Source organism: Rhinopithecus roxellana, chromosome 15 (genome assembly GCF_007565055.1).
Source record: "Rhinopithecus roxellana isolate Shanxi Qingling chromosome 15, ASM756505v1, whole genome shotgun sequence".
Lineage (NCBI taxonomy): Eukaryota > Metazoa > Chordata > Mammalia > Primates > Cercopithecidae > Rhinopithecus > Rhinopithecus roxellana.
Window position 1 is genome coordinate 33,795,399 of NC_044563.1, and position 24,802 is coordinate 33,820,200.

At 35.8% G+C, this 24,802-nt stretch overlaps 2 protein-coding genes across 3 annotated transcripts in view; one reads left to right on the plus strand and one right to left on the minus strand.

The window, feature by feature from the left end:
- Positions 1-2,054: 2,054 nt before the first annotated feature.
- On the minus strand, positions 2,055-23,151 carry FAM76B (family with sequence similarity 76 member B). 2 transcript variants are annotated; one of them, XM_030917246.1, is made up of 10 exons: positions 22,472-23,151; positions 21,574-21,638; positions 20,684-20,738; positions 19,184-19,339; positions 16,048-16,247; positions 12,864-12,911; positions 12,609-12,689; positions 11,828-11,960; positions 8,929-9,030; positions 2,055-4,737 (listed from the first exon to the last, which is right to left on the minus strand). In XM_030917246.1, exons 1-10 carry the CDS (start codon positions 22,889-22,891, stop codon positions 4,648-4,650), a joined length of 1,350 nt encoding a protein of 449 aa, XP_030773106.1. In that variant the 5' UTR covers positions 22,892-23,151; the 3' UTR covers positions 2,055-4,647. The 2 variants fall into 2 exon arrangements, with proteins under 2 accessions (XP_030773106.1, XP_030773105.1); XM_030917245.1 differs by having other exon boundaries at positions 11,828-11,963; positions 22,472-23,146.
- Positions 23,152-23,571: 420 nt separating this feature from the next.
- Positions 23,572-24,802, plus strand: part of CEP57 (centrosomal protein 57) — a 42,154-nt gene continuing 40,923 nt past the window's right edge. The window contains exon 1 of the mRNA XM_010375433.2: positions 23,572-23,850. Coding sequence (XP_010373735.1) covers positions 23,806-23,850 — 45 coding nt within the window. The 5' untranslated portion in view covers positions 23,572-23,805. The remainder of the gene's footprint in view (positions 23,851-24,802) is intronic.

Consider the following 24,802-nt stretch of genomic DNA (forward strand, 5'->3'; position numbering starts at 1 on the left):
CCAGAATTACACTGTGGCACGATCATAGCCATTACAATACTGCAAGAAAACAGTATTGTAAAGTTGTAAAGAAAACAGAAAGAAGTATGTCGCCTAGGAGAACTGTGAGTGGTCTTTTTTCTCCTGAGTTTTGTACTGTGCATATTTTTTTTCCAATAAGCATGTGTTGTTTAAATTCAGCATAACTTGGCAGGCAGGGGTGATGGTGGCAGTGTTATTATGAAAAAACATATACAAAAGTTAAATATAGTATAATAAACCACCACATAAATATCACCCAGTTTCAAAAATCAACAACTCACACCCAATCCTATTTCATTTATATTCTCGTATCTCCCTCCCTGTATTATTCTGAAGCAAATACCAATCATCATACCATTTCATTGTAAATATTTTAGTAGGTGTCTCCAGGACTCTAAAACAGCTGCAACACCATCACATCTGAAAAGTTGAGTAGTATTCCTTAAAACCATTACATAACCAGTGTTCAAATTTTCAGTTCTCATACATGTTAAAAATTTTTAATTCCTTGATTCCAGATCCATATCAGGGTCACATGTTGATTGGTTGATACTAAGTACCTCTTATGGTATTGGTTCTCCCTCCACTCATTTCCCCTGCTTGCAACTTACTGAACAATTGTGCCAACTGTATCCTTTCGGTGTCATTCAATATGATCTTCCATCCTTTCTATTTTTGGTTAATTGGTAGATGCTTGGTCAGATTTAGGTTTTATTCTTTTTGGTAAAACTTTATAGGTAGCAGTGTATTCCTCCATCAGAAAGCACTTAAGAATGTTTGTGTATCGTCAGCAGCTGTTGACCAATCCTTGTCTCCGTGAGAGGTTGCAAAATAGTGATGTTGCAATTCCATCCTTCCTTTTTCATTAGAATGTTTTAAAGAGAAACTACCCCCCATCTACTAACCTACCCACCCAATGGTATATAGTTTGTATGGGAAATGCAGAAAATATTAAAATGATAGTTCTCAAAATGTGAGCTCTGGACCAGAAGCAGCATTACCTGAGAACTTAGAAATGAAAATTCTTAGGCTCCATCCCAGACCCACTGAATCAAAAACTGGGTCCAGCAACATGTGTTTATCATGCCCTCCAGGTAACTTTGATGTATACTAACGTTTGAGAAAGAAGTGACTACACCTTTCCCACAAGTCTCGGAATACCCTTGCTAAAAGCTGTTAGCTTTTACTACACTTTATAATACCAAAGTTAGGTTCCAGATTTTTTTCCCCAAGTACTTTATCTGCTCGACTAGTCTATAAATGAAAGAATCACACCTTCGACTTTTAGCGTATCCAACAACCTAGCATGGTACTAGTCATCCAAAGTTTTCAAAAACTTAACTATAGCTTGAAATGCTTGCTCAATTAGATGCAAATTTATTTCTTCCAGGAAAAATAACTATTGCACTGAAGTGGTCTGAATGGACCGACAGGAAAAGTTTCTAATGTTTGGCCTAAACCCCTTCTCTCGCGTATTTGTTGTTTCAGGGTTTCACACTGGAAAAGGGGGCAAAATGTAGATGAAGCTATGTAGGCTCAATAATGGTCCCCCAATATGTCCACGCCCTAACCCATGGAACCAGTGAATACACTACCTTATATGAAAATAGGGACTTTGTAGATGTGATAGGTTAAGGACTTGAGATGGAAAAACTACATTGTTCATGCAGGTGGAGCCAATAATGTTCTCATAAGGTTCTTGTAAGAGGGAACAGAGGGAGACACTCTGAGAGAGAAGGTATGATGACAACAGCAGAGAGAGATTTGAGATGCTACAATTTGGGCTTTGAAGATAAAGGTCAATGAGCTCAAAGAATGCAAAGAATGCAGCTATAGAAGCTGGAAAAGACAAGAAAACAGATTTTCCCCTACAGCCTCCAGAAAGAACCAATCCCGCCAATACCTTGACTTTAGATCTGTACACCTGATTTTGGACTTCTGGCCTCCAGAACCATAAAATAATTAATTTTTGTTGTATTAAGACACTAAGTTTGTGCGAATTTGTTACAGCAGCCATTGAAAACTAATGCAAAGCCTTTGACAAGTTTTTTATTGTGAAATATTGGATCTAGAAAAAAGTACAAAATGTCAACAGTCAGATGTGTACAAGTACAGTATTTCAATAGTCTATACATGTGAACAGCTTAACAGGTTCACTGCAGAATGCATATTTAGACCAATATAATCTAAAAAGGACTGCAATATTCACAGGCTATTAATACATAAATAACTTAAGCCAAAATGACTCTCACTGGTAAATCCTAATTAAGAGTGGAAAACAGGCTAAAAGCACAATACACCACACCATAGTATCTCCTTACAGGTCCACATTTAAAGAATATCAGTTTATTATGTCAAAACACTACAGAGATCCAGGACTGGGACTGAATAACTAGTTTATACAATTGCAAAAAATTTAAGTTATAAAAATAAGGTCATGGAACAAAGAAGGGTATTTAATTAGGACTAAATACTGTGAAGCCCATGAAAGGGTTTTAGCCTTGGAATTTACAAAGCTAAATTATTAGACTGTTAATGTTAGCTAACATTAAACTTCCAAACTTCCATTTTAATGTTGGCTAACATTAATACTATTTTTAATTTTGATGTTAGCTAAGGGGAAGGACGAGGACAGCTTTCTTTTGTAGTCTCTCCAACAAGGTGTAAGAATTATCACAAAGTAAAACCATAATGACCACTGGGGACTGACAAATGCCTATGAAATAAGAATATAAAACATTACAAATTTCAAAGAAGGTAGTAACTATCTTATCAATTTAGCAAATCCTGCAAACGTTAAAATCCATGTTAAGGCATTATCTATCATGGTTGAGAGTACTAAATTTAAGAAAACTGTTACATGAAGATCCCATAAAAATAAACTGGTTTAGTTTCCAAGATTCTAACTGAATCTTTTTCTATCACTTGAAAATTACTCTATATTATGCTTTCAAAATGGACAAAGAATTATTTGGTATCACTTCATAATGAGCAACTATAAGAACAGTCTACTGAAACACGTCATGTAAAAAAAAAATTGTTTCAATCATACGTTCTTAAGAAAGCCAATCTTGATATGACATTCATAATCAATGCTTGTATAAAAACCTTTAAAACTGATAAATTCAGTAACAGTTTTACATGAAGCAAATTTATCTTTGCCCATAAATTATTAAGAGAAGCAACTCACTCTATACAGTGTATCTAACAATACTTTAAAATCAAACTAAAACTCTGAACTGATAATAACTAGGAGATAAATTCCATTTCAGGCTGAAAACCGCTGGATCAAAATATAATTAGTCAATAACTTCACATAACCTATCCCACCCTACCTTAACCTTTTATAGACAATTTTAAAGACTTTGGGACAATTTACTTATAGTGCCTGAATCTTATAGTAGATTCCAATTTATTCAAAGATTATCACAGACTGGATTAAAAAGATTAATTTTCAGATTTGCTTTAAATTCGCAAATTAAGTATGGTGTACATAAATATTAACTTAGATAACCACACATAGGGAAAGCAGATACATGGATCATTGTAGAAACATTAAAACTTTAAAGAAATTTTATAAAAAAGCAAAACACGTAACTCACAAAATATTAATATGAAGCCGTATGACATAAAAAATAAAATTACTCTTTAAGAAGCAACTTAAAATTAACTCTTTGGGGAACTATTTTGACATAATTAAATGAATTCAAAGACCAACAGCTTCCCTTATCACACAGAAACAAATCACAAAATTTTCTAAAATCTATATGCATTATCAGTTAGTTCTTAATGTAATCTCAAACATTTTACTATCAACTTTGACTTCCTTTTGAAATAGGCTTCTGTACATATGCATTTATATACAAACATTTATTAAACATGATTTTAAAACAAACTGTATGTACAAAAGATCAGCATTCCTATAAATAAAAACATTAGGTGGCAAAAGGCACTTGTAAGTAAAAATCTACAGTAGTTTTTACAAAACAGAAACACATTTTACCTTAGATACTGTACAATAAACAGTAATTCCTATTCCAATAATGAAAATGCTAGGTTACTAATGTTAATGATGTAACTTTAAAAAACAAATTTACATATATCTGAAGTTCATTTAATAAAAGCACCATGATTTTCTCCTAAATTCATGTGATGCAAAGTAAAAACACAATTCCCAAAAAACCAGTGTTCGCCATTTTTCGCGTTTAAAAGTTTTGTATTTCTAAATTGAAAACTGTTTGTCTGAAATTAGTATAGTGTAAAACAAAAAACAAAACAAAAAAACCCTGCTGCTCTGACTTCTTAAACCATACCTACTCTATTATTGCATGTTGCGTTTTATAAAGAGCACTACTCATGCACTCCTTTACAACTGTTTAATACTATTGCTGGCAAAAAAGTTCCTGGATATCGAATAATTAAAAAGTTACTTCAAACCAGTTGAAGTTTTATTTCAATGTTTTACAACTTAAAAAATGCTGTATATCAATTACAAAAGTGAATAGGAAACACACCAATTCATTTGGTGTGCAAAAATATTTTTCTACTACACAGAATTTAAGGGCTTCACGGAATTTTTTCCCCCAAATTTACATTGTAAGAAGAAATGCTAAACAAATTACTTTCTCAAGGAGATGTTAGTATGCTTCCACTTTTGTCAAATTTTTTACCCTTTGATAATGCTGCGACCTGTTTGAGTAGTTCTCTGTTTTTGGCCTGTGGGAGACAAAAACATTCAAGATTAAAAATGTCTGAATTATTATTAAGTCATGATGAAGAATACTACTTATTTAATACTGTTTTCATTTATATAAATGTTTCACTAAAGCACTAACATTAAATGAAAGAGTTGATACATTTACATTCATCTCTTTAAGGATGAACATGCAGAAGGAAAATTCTAGATTGGTTCATCCCGCTTTGTAAATGTCATTATTAATATAATTGTTGTCCAAAGATGCACAATTGGTTACAAAAAAGGAAACGAAGTGAATCCACTTAAAAGAAGGTCCAAATTTTAAAAGGGAAAAGGTGTTGGCCCTTCATCTTAAAAACATGAAAACTATGAAAATAAGTTGTAATTTACAATTAATAAAATCAAATAATGAATCAAGATTTGGGAGGAATATTTCCTGGCAAGCTGTATAAGATCTTTCTTCTATGTTTACTCTCTTGTAGAACAAGCATAAGAGGTCATTTTTGCAAAAAATACTCAGAATTTGTTACTTTGCCAAATGCACCCAATGATGAAATTCAATTTTTTTTAAAGCACCCATCAGAACCACTCATTCTTGTTACTTTAATTACCATACAGTCATCTGACACACAGTTCCACATCGTTTCCTATTTCATGAAAGCTTGAATTTTTGCAAAGATTCAAAATTTCATTTCATCATCTGACTTGAATTTCATTACTAAATGTCCATCCATCACTAGTTTAGTGAGGAGGAACGTATAAGTACAGTGAATATTTTCACATTTTGACTGCCTCTGTCACCTTATTCAGTCTCTTAAATGTGGAAACTTAGATAAGTAAGGATCCCTATATATACAAATACATTAATGATCAAGCATTTTTGTAGTTTGAGCCAAAATGGGGAAAGTGATGAAAATAGAGCACTGCCCTAAAATTAACACATTTTAAAAAGATATCCTTTGACTTACGTTTCAACACTATTTTCACAGGATTCAGGAATTTTTATTACCTAGACAAGATTTTTTTAACCTCAGCACTTCATATTTTATTCTAATTTTAGCTTTTTATGGCCAGATAACACTCTGCCTTCTCTGTATGCCATCTTAAAGTGGTTTCACGAAATAATCTTTTTCAAACTTTATTCTTCCATTTCCCCACCCTTCTCCAATCACTCTTGCTAATTAACACCCATGACCTCCAAAATGCAAATATTCTCAGTACTATCTTATGTGTGCAAATCAAATCATTTTTTATGTTCAGATGCATAATTAATAGGACTTTCCTATTCAGTGGTTATTAATAACTAAGGTGGTAATGAAAAACTTCAATTTCAAATTCAGTATCAATTTCAAATTTTGAGTCTGCAAATTGACTCAAAAAGATCTCCATTAGATCTATAAGTTATATTTATGTAAAAATGTTTATACTGATACAAAACAGTTAAAATTGTGAATCTCCAAGTTATCTCACTCAAGAAATAAAGTGTTTATAAATTTCATATTTTAAGTACAAAATACAGTAATTTGAACATTACATCTTCAAAGCAATTTTTCCATTTAATGCTTTAGTAGCTAATTTCCAATTTGCTTTTAATATATTTATATCACTAATAAAGATATTTCTTAATAAATTACATTAAAAAAGTCTTTAAGGTAAATTAACACAATTGTTCAGTACAAGTCCAAATTTATTCTAATTTGAATACCTTAAAAATGAAGTTTACAATGCAGTATTTCAATATATATACACTTAAATTTTTTTATCCTAAAATTACTTCATTTTGCAGTCAGCCAAAAAAAAAAAAAAAAGAAAATCAATGAAATTCTTTACAGACTCTTAAGAAAGCTAAGTTTTAAAGTTCAGACATGTTGGTCTAAAGGAAAGAATATCAGAATTAAGAATTACACAGATCCTGCTTTAAATCCTGGCTTACTAACCAGCTACATAACCTGTTGTAACACAGTAACTCCACCATCCAAACTCAAAATGAGTTAAAGGAACTTATCAAATATATAAAACACTTAGCCTAACACAGTTCCTAGTACACAGAAGGCACTCAAATGTTAGGTCCCTTTTCCTCTTAACGACTTACCTAATTAAGTGAATAAGAGTTTTTACTTGATATTCTTAGTATTTTCAATATTTGGGGTATTTGGGGGTGACATATTGAATAATTTTTTCATGTGATGTTCCGTGTTTTGTCATAGGTTTGGTAGTTAAAAGTATTTTACTAGCTATTAGAGCAAGATCCATCTGTGTCACAGGATTCAATTCCTTATTACATAAAGATTTTTAAAAAATTACCTGTTTCCTCACCTCAGTAAAGAATCCTACTAGTACCATTGGTTGCTAAAGGAAGTGAGGTAAAAAGATGGTACTCAGCTATGACAGACTGTCTCTAGTCATAACACAAAAAAATCACGGGAGTGGCCTGATAGGAAGGATGAAGAGAAAACCTGAGGAACCTGAAGTGGTGGGAAATAGTGTAGAACAGGGAAAAGTAAAGATAAACTGGAGTCAGAAGATGGAGATTTCTATGTCACCGCTTACTATGTGATCACAGTTTCCTCTGTAAAATGGGCGTATCACATAACTCAGTTTTTGTAACAAGACAGCATATGTAAAATCATGTCAAAATGTCCTATTTTAATTTAAATATTAGTTACTTTTACATTATATGAAACTTCAGTTACCAAGAGGAGGTAGGCTTAAGATATCAATCAGGCTAAGTCAAAGAAGACCCTATGTATCTGCAACTATGATTTTAAAAAAGAAAAACCAAAACACAAACTGCTCTTTTGAATAGTGGGGAGCACTAAGTTAAAACATATCTAAGCACCTCTTGCAGTTATTCTGTTATCTCATTCTGGATTTACTTCAGAGCTTTGGTTACATTACATTAAATCAAGGATCATCGGGTGGAAGATTTTGTTCCAGGTAACCATTCAGAATTTATAACTGAATAAGAAAAATAGGAATAACATAAAACTAAAAATAATACTTGCTGGTGGATAAAAACATTAATATATAAAAATCTGATATATGATATGGGCATTTCCATAAATCACCACTTAGTCAACAAATTATCTGAATGTCTACTATGTCCCAGGTTCTACATGAGGTTCCTTTTCAACAATCTTTTAATAGTATGATAGGGATTAAAACCAGACAATGTGTACGAATTTCAGCAAGTTCCTAAGCCCTACTAATTTAAGCTACTTGCAAAGAAGTATGAACAATACAAAACCAAAAGAAAGGAACAGCAAATATCTCTTGGTGTTACAATGTGAAAAAACAAAATGAAACAGGGCAGTATTAACTCCTTCCTTCTGAAGCTGTACTCTCCCAAGTCTGAAATCTGTGTGCTGCCATCTTCTATTCTTTCAACATTTAAAATTTCTTACACCTTAAAAATTTTGTTACTAAAGATTAATTCTACAAATGTGACACTATATAAATCAAAGAGAACATGTAATTAATTTAGTGTGGTCCGATTTCTAAATTTATGAAACCTAGATGAGAACAAGCTAACTATAATATAGTTAGCATTCCGTATCCATGTTGGATGTTCACCATCTCTGCATGCCAGACATCAGATTGTTACTGTGGTGACTCCTGACTTCACCATTGAGTTGTTCTGTACACTTAAAATGCTACTTTGCAGCACTCTGAGGTTCCGGTGGATCACTACCTGTTAGCATTTAGCAGAACCCTATTTGGCACTTTGCAAACCACTGTACACAGGTTAAGTAAACTCTCTTGCTTTGTATACATTTTTGCCACTTGAGGTCCTTAAGAATTGGTTTCATACACCCATCTACCTTCCCATTATCTGGAAGGAAATATTAATACAAAGAATGACTGCTACTGAAGACCCGCTTTTCACCTTAGTTTCATGAATCTGATTTTTAATTTTTTGCTCTAAGCCCAATAATCAATTGAACATATTCCAATGATACCCTCCTCCAAAAACTCCATTTGAAGTTTAGGCAAAAGTTTTCAAGATTAAAGTACTGAATCACCTTTCAAGTAATTTCAAACAACAATTTCTAATGGGATCAAGATTAAAAATGACTATAAAGTCAAAATCAAAACTGAAATGCACCAACTATGCACAAAATAGGGCTACCAATAACAATCTAAGTCAACGAATGCTATTACTCAAGTGTAGCCCTCCTTGCCTAACATTTTACATAAATGATGGTAGTTACCTGAAGTTGTTCCACAGTTTCTTTGTGAGCTTTTTCCATACTGTTCATTTTTGTTCTCAAATTTGACTCTTGGTACTGAAAGTCTGCCTTTAGTTCAGTTAACTGAGAGATTAAAGAAAAAAGACATATATGTATATATTTGGACACATACACACACACAATTTAAATAACTTTCACAATAAACTCACATTTCATTACAAAAGTGGAAGATGTTAACTCCTGTTTCCTGAATTGTACAAGCTATCTAAAATTTGTTTTATGAAATGATGAAGTCTATCTGCTTTACAATAGTATAATTTTAATGTTAATACCTGACCATCAGTAAAACTTCTGAATTTTCTTTTTTTCCTAAACATGGCTTGACTGGAAATAGTTTGGCAACTGGTATGCCAACAAAAAAAGCTTAACGGCTAATAACTGGGAAAATGCCTCATTTAAAAATGTACTTCAATAATAGTAAAAACAAAATAAACATTTAAACTAGCTTAAGGGTAAAATAATCTTTCAATGCTTAAAGAAAGAAATTTCACACTGGGTAATACAAAAAGGAATAGTCTTTTCAGCCAAAAGCTACACTGTTTTTATTTTTTAATTTATGTCCAGGATTATGTACACAGTACCACCTAACACTTGAGGTAAAAATAGAGAACATAGCACAGAAATATAACACAGAATGAGAAAGGAAAGAAGGTTACTATAAAATATGGGCTAAATTAGACAAATACAAGAAAAAAATCAGTGCTTTGAGGAAGAAAGCTACATAATTTTTTCATAAATGACATACATAAAAGTGTAATATGTCACGACTTCCAACTAAATAAGTTATTATGTAATTTCATATTACAACCATGCAGAAGCAACTCCACTTTATTTTTTAAGGTTTTTCTTTATGCCAGCTTTAAAGGTTTACACATTCTCCTTTGTAATTACCCAGTATCTAATAAACTGAAAGATATACAACAGCAAAAATAGAGAAAATCATGGAGTCTTATATTCTTATCTAAAAAAAAAAAAAAAAAAAAAAAACTCTTGCTTTTGTCAAATTCAAAGTATAACTAAGTTCTCTCTCTCTCTCTCAACTTTCTCTAATCACAAAAGATTTTCTGTTCTGAAACGGCAATTTACACCAGATCAGCTAAGACAATTACTCTATTCACCACACTGTGAGTTGCCTCCTGACTATGAACTTCTGGAAAATAAGAATTATGTCTTATTCATCTTTGTATCGTCATGATCTAGTTCAGTGTCTGGCTCTAGAAGTAATTGAATAACTTTGTGAAATCAATTCAGGAAAATAACTTGGTCGTCTTAGATTAATAAGAAAAAGCTGCAAATGTATAGTTATTTTAGGTCTACAATTAGGATTTTCCTTACAACAATGCTAATTTCAATCCCCATTAGTGCTTTGGTTTTTTTTAAAGAGGAACACTAACAAAAGCAGAAAACTTCAATTAACTGCACAATACAAAGATAGTACCTCTTATGCTAGAGAGGAAAGAAAAATCTAACAGTCAATATTCTATAACTGATTACTACTTGGTTTTGAAATCATTGCTATTTTGCAGTAAACTCGGCATTTTATTCAACTTTTCTCAAGGCTAATGCAGATATACCTGGCTTGTCTCTAAAACTTTGTACACAGGACAAATTTCCATAAAGGCTCATTAATTTAAAAAATGCTGTCAATCAAAAAGAACCATAAGACAAAGACACCCATAACTATTCTATTTTTATCTTATATGGCACTCTTAATTTTCATATACTGTATTTGTTTAAGGTACAAATGTATTAAAATAAATTAAGCCCACTAACCATCAAGGTGTGGGAAAATGTATCAAAAATTATTGAATGCCAGAAGTAAAAGCCAACTCAGCACAGACAAACACAGACTCAGAGATGGATATAATTCATGTATGTATTCATAATAAGGCTTATTCTTTTAAAAGAAATGATTTTAGTGTCCTCCTACTGCATAATAAATTTGATACAGGTCAAACTACATTGTCTGGGACCATAAAACAAGTACTAAAGATGATCAAACAGTAATAGCCCCTATGGGCACTTATACATACCAGGAGCTATAATAAATAGTTTGCATTTTCATTAATCATCACAACCATCACTTGAGATAGTATTAATGCTCTCATTTAAATGAGAAAACTGAAGCCCAAAGAATTACACATTCTGCTTTAGGTCACACAGAAAATGTTAGAACTGGGATTTGAATCTAAGTATGGCTAAATTACTTCAAAACTGTTTCCTGTTCCATGCCTGCCCACTATTATGCCAACCTAATTTCACAGCACAAGACCTTAAATCCTTCTATAATTCTGTTAATATCCCTCTTTCCACTAAATGAACAACATATTTTAATATTCTTCTTGATTTAACTGATAAAGTCCCAATAAGTACACTTACTTCCTACACAATGACCTTTTAGATATCTATTGCTGATTACTGATTATTACAGGAAATTCCCATACCATTACTTTTCAGCAGTTATTTGATCTGGATTGATATATATTAATGGAATATCAAAGACTATTCAAACTACATTCTTAAATCAAAAAAGTTTTAAAAATATTCCATTTACATCTCATCTTTAAATTATTAGGTATTAGACCTATTTTTAAATTACATGCTTACTGAAAATTAAAGTTTAGAAATTACTATCCTAATTAAGCTCAGTTAATTCTTAGAACTAAAATTCTGAAAGACCACTTTTACCTATCTTCATTAGACGGCTTCAGCGGGGGGGTTGTAATTTGTCTTATAAAAATCATGCACAACAAACCAACAAACATTACCAAATTATTAAAGACAGTCTAATAAAATTTGTGATTATCAAGCAACAGTCAACACATAATTCTTACCAGGCTTCAATGAACCATGTTCTTACCTTTTTATCTTTTTCTAAAATGGTCTGGTCTCTCTGCTGTAAGAGACGCTTAAGTGACATCACTTCTTCTTTCAGTTGACTTATAAGGACAAAATTGTCTGTTCCCCCACTATCTGCTGACTGATTTATAGAGCTACTAAAAAGAAAAAAGTAAAACACAGTTAAATGAAGTAGAAGGAAAATTAGCAGGTGTTCAAATTGCATAAATTAGACAATTCCACAAACATCCTTAAGGCTAATGCAAAAAAATATGTACCTGACAGAAATGGATGCAACTGGCAAATTACCTTACTAATGGCACACATTACATACACCTGCAGAAATATAATTCAGTATTAGCTTTTAGGGGGTCAATACTTCTAGTGTAAAGCAATAGGCAGCCAATTTGTACAGTAACATCAGAAAACTTTTGGCTAATGAACTAAAACAAAGTAACGCTCATAATATTTTTAATCTAAAAACATTTTCTAGGCAGGTCAATTTAAAATATCACAATTAGATTTGTGTTTCACTGAAGAATAAAGATAAAAATAATGTTCTCCAAATTTGTTTCTTCGAAACCCAAATTTATTTCCCAAATAGAACAACATAGTTCAGTGCCACTTTCTTATTGCCAAAATTAAGCTAAAAATTTTAAACTAATTTATGTTTATTCTTCTAGGTGACTCAAGTCAATGTAGAAAATACATGTTTCTATTTTTTTATCTAGTAATAACTGGCATTCAACCATAACTATTCAACTAAGTTGAATTTTCACAACACTAAAAGAATTCATTTTTACCTATCTCCATTAGATGGCTTAGATTCCAATTTGGGCTTTTTCTTTGGAGTTTCATTCTGAATTGCTGCAGAGGATTTATGGCTGAAACCAAACATTAATAAGAATAGTTAGAGTAAAAAGGACAGAGGAACCAAATGATAAGTTATTCATCTTCCCCTAAAATATTACTGAAAATATTGATTTTGGTAAGTCTTAAGTAACAAAGTTGAAGGGATACATTTCAAAATACTTCAGAAAATACAGCAATGTATTTACCTCTGTTTCCACAGTCCCTGCTCTTGTTCTGGACTTAGATTGCTGATTCTGAAAAATACACAAATGACATCTAATAATGACATTTATTTAATACATCTAAATTTAACATTCTTTCTCGATGGATACACATTTTATGTTTATAATATTTTGTTCAGAGAAAGGTGTATTTAAGTTTTCAGACTAAGCTAATATATATTGAATAAATCACATTCTGATGAGACAAATTTTAATCAAATGACTACTAACCATCTGAAGTTCTTCAAGAATTCTTTTTAATCAGGATCTCCACAGTTCAATTTAATAACATACAAAGGGTGGGTTACACAAGCACGAAAACTACCACAAGATTCTAAGATTATAAAGTTTAGGTATCACTGTACTTTGGCCGTCCTTACTATTTCAGACACAAAATTTGTATCTTTAAAGTTAAGGCTTTCCTAATAATCCAAAGTAGAGATTCTTCTTTTGGAGTAACTCAAGTTGCTCAGAATAGTATATCAATTTAAATGGGGAAATATATTGATTTCTTTGATTCTTTCCCAGTTTTCTTAAGAATCCTCTCCAAAGTACGTAGATCTCTCTTTAGTTAGTAATCTGGAGAAGTTACGCTGAAACTATTGAGAAATTTCATAGTAACAAATGATTTTACTTTTCTATTTTGTCATAATACTCCTTTTCTATTTTGTCATAATACTAATAATCACTTTATAATTCACCATAAATCCTACACTTTTTTCCTCCTAAACTTGCATATCAGTCAATGCTTCACTAACCCCTAGCTTATTCACTCAGCATGTAGAGAGCATCGTCTATGAACCACATGCCGTGTTTTTATACAATGTAGAAGATGTTAGAAGATCTGAACTGTGACCTTATGCAAATTACTTAAAATCCCCAGCCTTGGTTCCCTCATATGTAATAATACATACCTTATACTGATATGAGCATTAAATGAGTTACATACGTAAAAGCACTTAGTACAGTGCTAGCATATACAAAATAGACACTATATATATATACACATGTTCACCTGTGTCTAAAATTTACTATTGGTTCAGCTGTAGAAGTTTTTTAAGCAAAAGAAAAAAACAGACCTAAAGACTCAGCTGTAAACAAGTACCAAGTTGGGAAAAAAATATTAATAGCAATAATTCCATCAACTGAGTTATTCTTACTTGTGAATGAATGGAAATCCTACTGAGGAAGGCAGTTGTCCTTTTTTTTTCCCTCACAAATTTCATTATAAGCATAACAAGCCATACATGAACTAACAGCACTAACTATATCTCAAAGTTAATAATAATCACATTAATATGACTGACAGAAACACCTGGAATTCCCATCTTGGCTTTCTGAAGGTTGTCCATTCCTAGATTCAGATCCACCTTAGTGCCACCTTAGAACCACATCCCCTACCCCTGCCGATCACCATCTATCACAATATGAATGCTCCTTATTTTCATTCTGATCTACTGAACTTAAGAAAGGACCCTACAAACTAACTGTTCATCAAATGGTCAACAGTTATCAAATAGAAAATAGTGTATTTCGTAAGTAACAAAAAGTAAAAAAATTGAAGACTTTCATTTTCAATACCGTTCTCTTTCCCTTTATTTTTGAAATCTGTCATTCTTTCAAAAAATTAAGTTGCTGTCACATACTTCAATCTTCACAAACATAATCTGATTGTGTCCTTTTATATCATGCTAAGACAAATTTATCTGTAAAGAATAGGGAAAGGAGACATTTTGGGAGTCTTAAGAGTAGGTCTGACATATGCGATTATGATATATAGTCATTTTGTCATATTTTTTCTTAAAGAAAGAAGCAAAAACAACATAGACTTATATTCCTTTGCTTCTTGAGATACTCTGATATAAAGATCACAAGATTTCTTCAAAATAGCCAGAAGAGAAGGCATGGCATTTAACTCTACCACTACCACATTTAGAAAGCACTACAACATGGTAGAATTAAACATCACTAACTGCAATGTAACCTCATAATCTAATAGGTGATTGAATACAGTTTAGAACAAATCTTACTAATTAGATAGAACTACATTACATCCCTAAAATACTGCATGTGTTCCAAAATGAGGTGGGCATCAGTTTTTTGTTTTAAGTAACTATCTGAAACTTTAAAGACTCATAGAAAAATTTAGGAACAAACAATAAATTCTTCTGAAAATGGGCATGCCATATGTCCCTGTTTTTTCCATTTTAATTTGTGCTTATCAGTTTAATTTTTATTTTAATGTTCTTGATTTTTCCATGAAAACTAAAACTGCATTTTAAAAAACCTTTATACCACACACATCAAAGGTTAAGGTACGACTACTACATAACTCCCCGCACAGGTCACTTTAAAAATCAAGTACAGTTGTTCCTTGAACATCCCAGGTTTGCACTGTATGGGACCACCTATACGGGATTTTTTTTTTTCCAACCAAATACGGATCAAAAATATAGTATTTGGAGGATGTGAAACCTGCATACATAGAAGACCAACTTTTCCTATAGGCAGATTCCACAGGGCCAACTGCAGAACTGGAGTATATGCAAATTTTGGTCTATGAGGGGGTTCCAGAACCAATCGCTCAAACATATTGAGGGAAAACTACAGTTGTCTGTATTTAAGTAGAGTTCCTAAATATATGTTTGAAAAAACACAAAGTACCACTAGTTAAAAATATTTCTCATATTTTGGGGAACACAAAGATTAGAAATGCTTCTATCATAGTAACAAACTATAGTATTAAAATATGTTCTCCAAACCCAGTCATTGGTTTGTTTTGGTTTGTTTTTACTAAAACAAATTGACAACTAAGATAAATTATAATTTTTCAAACAAAACCTTAATTATTTAAACAAAAAAAGAATACTGAGGCTTTTGATAAGTTATTTAAAACTGATGTACTTGTATTTTGACTTTATATGGTTATAGTTTTATATATTAATTTCCTAAATGTCTTATCTCTATTAAGGTAAACAGATAAACATATTCCATGTAGATAACATTGTACACTGAATAAAATGGAGACACAGCCTTAGACACTCAAGATGCTTACTGTGTAAAATGGAAACTAGACTAGCACATAGTGAATATTTGCAAGAAGTAAACACCAATAAATGGCATTAAAATGCCAGGATGAGTTTTTAAAATACGATTTCGAAGTACTTACTTGTGATGGCTACTGCTGTGACGATGGTGATGGTGATGATGGTGGTGATGATGTTTTGGATGATGCTGGTCTTTCTCAGTTAGAGATGAAGATGATGAATTTGAATGTGAAGATCCCAGGCTCTTCCTCTGTTCTTTCGTCTTCTGTAAAACTCTTTTGTACGATAAAGTACAGAGCCAGCATAATAACTTTCCATCAACCTTTTAAGAAAACACGTGGTAAATTAAATGTACCCATATAAACTGGCTGCAAATGAAACCAGGTAAGATAAACCACCCAACTTCCACCTATATTCCACACGCAACATGCGCAAATGCATATATGCACATATTCACGGACTTTTTGCAAAATAGAAATAAAATTGGACTTTTCTGAAACTTGGGAAAATACTTGTTTAGAGAATTATAAAACTGATGAGGATGACATACAGATTTCCATTAGTTTTGAGGCATTTTTAATTTGAAGAAAAAGAAAAAGTTACATTTTTTCTTATTCCAGGAGAATAAGCATAGACTGATACACTTCTAAGACATATAGGCTAAATTCTTAAAAAACTGTGTAATTACTAATAAAGTATTTTTCACTACAGTAAGTACTGTAAATTTACAGAAAAACAGAAGCACCTAAATGACATACACAGTTGCCTCTCATTATTCTTGCATTTCCTATTCGTGTATTTGCCTACTTAGTAAAATGTATCTGTAACTCCAAAATCAAGACTTGCAGCACTTTTGTGGCCACTGCACACATACACAGAGTGGTCAAAAATCTGTGCCACCCAATAGCACACGTTCATAGCTGAGGTGGAACAAGGTGATGCTCTGCCTTATTTCACCTCTCAGACAAGTATCCTTTTCAGTCTATTTAGTGCTATGTTTTTCGAGTTTTTGTTGTCCCAAAGAGTAATGCCAAAGTGCTGTATAGTGTTCCTAGGCTCAAGAAAGTTGTAATGTGAAATAGCAAAGACATGGAATCAACCTAAACGCCCATCATTAGTAGACTGGATAAAGAAAACGTGGTACGTATACACCATGGAATACTATGCAGCTATGGAAAAGAACAAGATCATGTCCTTTCCAGAAATATGGATGGAGCTGGAGGCCATTAACCTTAGCAAACTGACAAAAGAAGAGAAAACCAAATCTTGCATGTTCTTACTTACAAGTAGGAGGTAAATGATGAATACACGTGGACGCAGAGGGGAACAACACACATTACGGCCTATCAGATGGTGGAGGGTCGAAGAGGGAAAGGATCAGGAAAAATAACTAATGGATATTAGGCTTAATACCTGGGTGATGAAATAATCTGTACAACAAACCTCCATGACACAAGTTTACCTATATAATAAAAGTGCACATGTACCACTGAACTTAAAAATAGAAAAAGAAAGCTACGAAGGCTGTGATGTGTCTTACAGAGAAAATACATGTGTTACATAAGTTATATTCATGCACTCTTAGCGCTGTTGGCAATGAGTGCAAATAATCGACTGTGTGTACATATATATATCACCCCATATACATTATATGATAGATATCATACATATGTGTATTTCATATATTACATAAACATGTATTATATATAATATACATTATAAATATATATAAATTATATATATATCTATTTTTTGAGACAGAGTCTCGCTCTGTCACCCAGACTGGAGTGCAGCGGCATGATCTCGGCTCAATGCAAGCTCTGCCTCCCGGGTTCACGCCATTCTCCTGCCTCAGCCTCCCGAGTAGCTGGGACTATAGGCGCCTGCCACCACACCTGGCTAATTTTTTGTATTTTTAGTAGAAACGGGGTTTCACCGTGTTAGCCAGTATGGTCTCAATCTCCTAACCTCGTGATCCACCCACCTCGTCCTCCCAAAGTGCTGGGATTACAGGCATGAGCCACCATGCCCAGCCAATCAACAGTATATATTAAATGACAAATCTTCAAAACAAGAACACAAACAAAATAAGGTTATGTATTGGATCAACTGACCAACATGTTATTACTGGAGACATGAACTTAATCCTATATTTCTCTTGGGCAATGCTTCAATACAGTACTCCCCCAACCTACAGTTTCAGGTACCCATGGTCAACCTTAGTCTAAAAATATTACATATGATACACTATTCTAAGCCATAAAGACCACATTCATATAACTGTAACTAGAGTATGCTAACACACTTGTTCTATTTTATTATTTTTATTAATCTCGTTATACCTAATTAAAAAACTAGACTTTATTGTAGGCATGTACGTACAGAAGAAAACATAGTAAGGTTCTTTACTATCCCCAGTTTCAGGTATCCGCTGGTCTTAGAAGGTATCTCCTATGGATAAGGTGGGTACTACTGTATTCATTGTTTTGTGGGAAATTTAAAGACCTACCACAAATAATTAGGATCAATTGTACCTGTGTCAAAGAAAAGAGGAGACTTTCTGAAAGTACTGACTAACCCTCTAAAAATAGTATCAAGTTTTTATCTTCTGTTTGTTCATATGTATTCCATCCACAGTATTTCACGATGTACATGTACCAGTCATGCTGGTGGGACATGTCTTACAAAAGGGTACATACATTGCTGTGGGGAGACCTGAGAAAGCCCCTCAAAGAGGTAGTCATTCTCCAAATCAACTAAAATTGATAGGCAACAGGCCTGTGTGAATGCTGATCGGCAAAGGAATTATCACATGAACACATACACTTATTACATTAAGTCACTGCAGGTAGACAAAAACAAACAACAGTTTCAAACATGAGCCTGTATCAAAAAGCACAAGAGTAACTGAATTTCATGTGCCAATGTGCCATCAGGTATTTTTTTCACACCAGCAATGTCAAGTAACCAGCAAAAGGGTAAAGTGAGTTATTTAACAAAAATTAGTTAAATCTCCTGAACCAAATGTGGGATAGCCAACTAGTAAAGAATAGCCACCATAAAATGTTTTTAAAGTGTAGTACATGAATCTATGTATCATGCAAACAAGGAGAAAAGTCACTATTCCTGCACTTTCATCTAACTACTTGCTTTCATGGACCTAAAAAATAAATCCTGTCTCAGCAGTGTATTAATTATAATTTCCAACTTGTTTGGCATTTAATTTCCAGAAGATGTCACAACATAAACAAAGCATACCTTTCTTCTTCCTTCCTCCTTCCGATCAAAAGCACATTGTTGTTTGCACTGTTCACAGGTCTGAGGTGGTCCATACTTTTTTTCTGAATTTGTGCAACGCTGACACTTGGTACCAATAAATGCTGCAATTATGTTACAGTACTGACAAGGCTTGGGCTGAAAAACATACACATTTTGAGACTTTTAAAAACATTAAATATTTGCTGCATAGCACATATCCAGTATTGTAGATATATTTCTGGAATTAAGAAAACTCAGGTAAAAAATTTGTTTTCTGTCAAGTTTGTTACCCTGTCATACGCAATAACTTTTACACTGTTTCTATGCATTCAACTAATATTTATTTCTAGTCATGAAACTATTACTCTAAGATCATGAGAAATAGATTTGTGATTTGCATAGTGTTAGACAATACAAAAACTACACAAAAAAGGTTTCAAAGAATGAAAATAAAGGTACACATGTATAGAAGTCTCATGAATCAAGAATTTGAGGAAATGTCCTTCTACTAATTTAATATCCTAGTTAGCTTAGTGACCATATCATTTATTTAAAAAATGTTAACTTTTCATCACATATACGTACAAATCATATAAGGAATATATACTGTGAGTTTTCAACTTCAAAAAAATAGGGACAAGCATATTCAACATAAACTATAAAAACATACCTTGATTTTCTTTGATATTCAAATGATGATTCAGGACAGTTTAAAGCATTAAAGTTAGCATTTTTAATCAATAATAAATAATATTGGTATAATATACCTATAATGACTGTAGTATACATATAAGACAATTTGTACTAGGATTGGATCATGATTTCTGTGAAAAAATGTATGAATTGTGCTGTTTTATAAAAATAGTTCTGAAGAGGTTGTTCTGAAGTAGGCTCAAGTCTGATCACGCAAACTTCATGGATAAGTTCTCCATAACCAAGAATTTGCTATATTTGAATCTTTAAATAGCTTCACAAATTTCACACTGATATTCAATACATGTAAAACAGGCATATAATTTGACTGTTTTTAATGTTGTCACCTTTGCATCAAAATATCTATGGAAGATTTCTTTCATAAAATATGGTATGTTTAAATACCTAACAGCACAGCAGTACTTTTTTTTTTTTTTGAGATGGAGTCTCGCTCTATTGCCCAGGCTGGAATGCAGTGGCAGGATCTCGGCTCATTGCAAACTCCACCTCCCGAGTTCATGCCACTCTCCTGCCTCAACCTCTGGAGCAGCTGGGACTACAGGCGCCCCCCCACCATGCCCGGCTAATTTTTTTTTTTTGTATTTTTAGTAGAGACGGTGTTTCACTGTGTTAGCCAGGATGGTCTCGATCTCCTGACCTCGTGATCCACCTGCCTTGGCCTCCCAAAGTGCTGGATTACAGGCGTGAGCCACTGCACCCGGCCAGCAGTATGTACTTTTTAAAAGGTCCAGCTTTGTGAAAAGTATTAACTGGTAACAATGACATGAAAACATAAAACATACTTACCGTCCCAAATTGCTTCACATTCTGAGCACACTTCTTACAAATTGTGTTAGTTTTGCTGAAAAAGAAATTGTATATAGATCATGCTTATGTAGCTTTCTAAATGTACACATGTAGCACAATGTCAAAATAAAATGAGTCAAAGATTCGGAGTACTTAAAACTTATTCTAATATGGACCATGGATTTTTTTCAAAAATACAAGGATCTTTTCGGAGTTGTTTTACCCAAATTAACTTAAGACAAATATTTTTATACATTTTTATTGTGTATTTTTTTGTACACAAAACATCTTAATGTTTCCTATATAGCTCCAAAATCTTCACACTTGCCACTATTAATGCACAGCATTACAATACCAGTGCCTACCTAACCTTCCACTTGGCTACTGTCCAACATTATAATGCCCACACCTATTTAAGAAGAAATTATTTGTTCTTTTCTGAGGCTACTTTCTGTATATACTCTCAGAGCGGAAGTAACTGTTAAAAATGTTACCTACTACTCCTCTTCCATGTAACAAATTACTACATTTCACTCTTGGATGGCAGTTGGTAACACTACAGACTTTTCCTCAGGTCCATTAAGACCTTACCATTTTTTTTAGTGTTTAACAGTAACTATTTACATTTGCATTTTCATTAGCAAGGCTATACATTTTCCATGTAGTAATTTATTCTGTCTCTCATATAAAGTGTAACAGTAAATTAACAACCCCTGGTTTTTTTGGCAACATTCTCTCTCCCACCATGTATAAAATGTTTACAACTTAAAATTTCTGGGGCTAAACCATTTTTTAAAAATACTTTCACAAAAATATGGGATTACAACCCCCAAATATTCCATACAGACAACACTTGTCTTTAACAGTCAAAAACTGTTCATTATACAAACCTCTCTTGTTGAAATTCTGATCTGCAGTAAGTACATTTTACAATAGGATGTGCAATCCGACATTCCTGTAATAAGACAATACATTAGTCGGTATCTATCTGAAAGTCCCAAATGTCACTTTTCTGGTAGAAAATTGTTTACTCAACCTAGTGAAATTTGTAAAATATTGATAAAACCTGGCCCCAACGTAAAGAACTGGATGCTTTATCATATAAGTGGCCAATCACAATATAATTCCTTAGGGAAGGCATAGGTGTCTTTGTCTTTAGTAGACGTGAGGTATATTACAGACAAATTAAGAAAGCTGTCAGGGCCGATTTCAAGGATTGGTTAAATGTGAAACTACTTATTATTTTGCACCGTTGCTCACAGACAGCATCCTGGCTTTAATGGGATGGGAGGAGCTCCAAATCAGAGCATTCTGTTCCCAAACCAGTCGCTTCGCTTTCCTGGACAGGGAAGAAGGATGCCATCGGCTTTGCGGCTTCGGGTTCCTAGCAAGAAAGTGCAAAAACCGTCCCCTGCCTCCTGGTGGAAGAAGAGGACAGACCAGGCAGAAAACCGAGATGAAAACATCTCCACCCCTGGGTCTCTGCGGTATAGACAGGTGGCTGCCTCACTCAACCCCACCTCTGAGACCCCTTAGACGCTGACGGGGCTCGGTACCCGCCTGGGCCCCCTGGAAGAGGGCACGATTCTGCCTCCCTCTCAGGGGCCATTCCCAGCTGATGTTCAAGCCCCCAGAAAAAGGGGTCCCCGAGTGGGGAGGCGGGGACACCAGACTCCCAAACCCCCGAGGCGCCGGCAAAGAGAGAGAGGCTGCAGTGCAGCGGCTACCCGGCCCCCTCCGGCTACGGCCGAGGACACCCATCCCGCCCGCCTCCCGGAGCCCACGGACCTTGCAGAGCTGCTGGCCCTGGGAGAGCTCCTCGAAGGGATAGCGTTGGGTACACTTGGTGCAGGCGTACAGGGCCGAGGCCGCCATCCTGCTCCTCAGTCTCCTCCTCCGCCGCCGCCCGCTCCGAGGCGGGGCCCTACGGAGAACTCGAGACCCGCCGCCGCCGCCCGGACCGCGGGCTCCTCCTCCTCCCCCTCCCCCTGCCTCGCGCCCACCAGGGCCTCGCCGCGAGAGCCCAGGGCCCCGCGGACGACGCCACCGTCTCCCTCCGCCTCCACTTCCGCCCCAGCCCACCCAGTGACGCCGTGCCAGCCGCTCCCGCTTAGGCCCCGATAGCGGCGGAGGGAGACGAATCGGGTAGGGGTTGCTGTTTAGCTGCGCGACCGCGGATCCGCTTCCTTCTCCGCCTCCCTTCCCCATCCCTGATTGGCTGCGGAGACCACCGCGTCACTCGGCGGCTCCTCCCAACTTCCAACTTCCGCGACGCCCGGAGCGCCCACAAAGGGAGGATGTCGCCGGCCAATGAGAGCCGGGAGCTCTCAGCGCGCGAAATCCGCTTTGAACCTGCCCCGCCCAAAGGTCTGCGGTCGCGGCTATTTCTAACAGCCAGTCCCAGGTTTGGGTGAGAGCGCCCCAATCCAATTGGGCAAATGTTCGCGAAAGGCTCGTTCTCTGCCGCAACTTTTTTTTCCTTGCTTTCTATTGGACTAAGTCGTTAAGTCCCTCCTAATCCTATTTGTTATTGGCCAAAAAGTAAGTACCTCACCTGGAGAGGCGTCCCCGAGGCAAACTCACGCTTTCTCTTGCGTTTAATCCGAGGGAACTCGTGGAGTGCTTTGACTTCGCCTCCGCTTTTGTTTTATCTCCATTACTCCGTTCGGTTGCCACTGGCGACAACACTACTCGCCCACGCTTCTTACACTACTCGCCCACGCTTCTTACTGGAGGAGGCCCGCCCCTCCGTAGAATCCCCGCAGAGCCGGCCAGTAGCTCGCGGCGTTGTCGGCCCCCAGCGGGCCCAGTTACGCGCCACCTTGTGACGTCACCAGGGAAGAGGCGGATTCTCTCCTGCTACTGAAAGACGTCTGCTGTTTTGATTGGCTAGGGAAGACGTCCGTTAGGACGTGTTGCCCTTTCTGTGTACGCTGTGAGCGTAGGCGGCCCTGAGGGGGTGTGTGGCAGGGGTTTCCAAGCCGAGCACCGGCACCCTTGCCCTTTTCCATCAGGGGTTCAGCCTAGGGTCGCCCCTGGTGGGCGGCTCCCGAGTCTTGGAGAAGAGCACGAGAACCCAGACCGCCCCCAAGGTGCGGAGACCCCCCTGGGCAGGCTGAAAGATGGCGGCGGCGTCTGTCTCTGCGGCTTCTGGTTCCCAGTTGTCGGTAAGAAGCAGTTGGCGCGAGTGGGCCCCACGTCGGTCCCAAGCGCCTCTTTGAGTTTCCTCACATTCAGGGCGCTGTCAGTCCAGCTTCTCACTCAATTCTGGAGGACGGCGGGAGTGCCTAGATTGCCCCGCGCTCCCCAAGCTTCCATTCACTGTTCCTCTGTCGAGACTGCACCCTCTGGCTTCCAGTGAAACTGGAACAGAGACTGGCCGTCTCTGTTCCCCATCCCTCATTCACCTTTCGGCGTAGGAACCCCGGTTGCCTAACATTCCCAAGGCCCAACTGGGATAACTGCCCATTCCCTGGCCTGTGAAAACGTAGCTCTTTTGGTCACGTGAGTTCAGCGGCCCCTCTAGGAAACTCGCCACAGCAGGTAGGCGCGCCAGTGATGTTAAGAGACAGCTGCAGAGTAGTAGTCCGCCGTCTCTCGAGCGCTTACTAGTCGCTGCTTATGCTGTTTCCTATCCCTGCAGTGCCTCCCACTGCCGTCCACATGAACTTCGTTGTGTGATCCTAGTAGCCGGAGCGCGCGCTTCCCGCCACCTAGAATTACTGGAACTTCAATGTGGAAATGTCATTTTGGAGAGGCGACAGGGAGAATTTATTTTAAATATTGTTTTTGCCTCATCAAAGGCCACCAGCCAGTTTATTAACTGATATTCACTGGTGTTTGTCAAATTGGCGTGTCGAATGCTTACGTTGTTGAAAACCGCGGCGTTGGAAAGCTTTGATAGGAAGTAAATGTTGGAACTCTTATTTCTCCACTTAGCAAATGTTCGATGCCTGGCATACTGTTAGGGTTCGAATGAAGAGAATAGAAACCCTGCTTTGAAGGAGCAAAGCACTGAAGAGAAACTACACGTAATTAGTGATTACTACGCAATACAGTTTAGCAAGTGCTACCTTAGTAGAATAATCTAGAGGGGCGTGATTAACGGTGCTTGGGTAG

Excerpts from the sequence above, each read along its gene's own strand:
- FAM76B (XM_030917245.1), bottom strand. The coding sequence starts at position 22,891 with ATGGGGAAGGGAGGCGGAGAAGGAAGCGGATCCGCGGTCGCGCAGCTA. Across the intron at positions 21,639-22,471 it reads AGGGCCAGCAGCTCTGCAAG|GAATGTCGGATTGCACATCC; the intron begins GTCCGTGGGCTC and ends GTCTTATTACAG. Across the intron at positions 12,690-12,863 it reads CAGGGACTGTGGAAACAGAG|CCATAAATCCTCTGCAGCAA; the intron begins GTAAATACATTG and ends GTTTGGTTTCAG.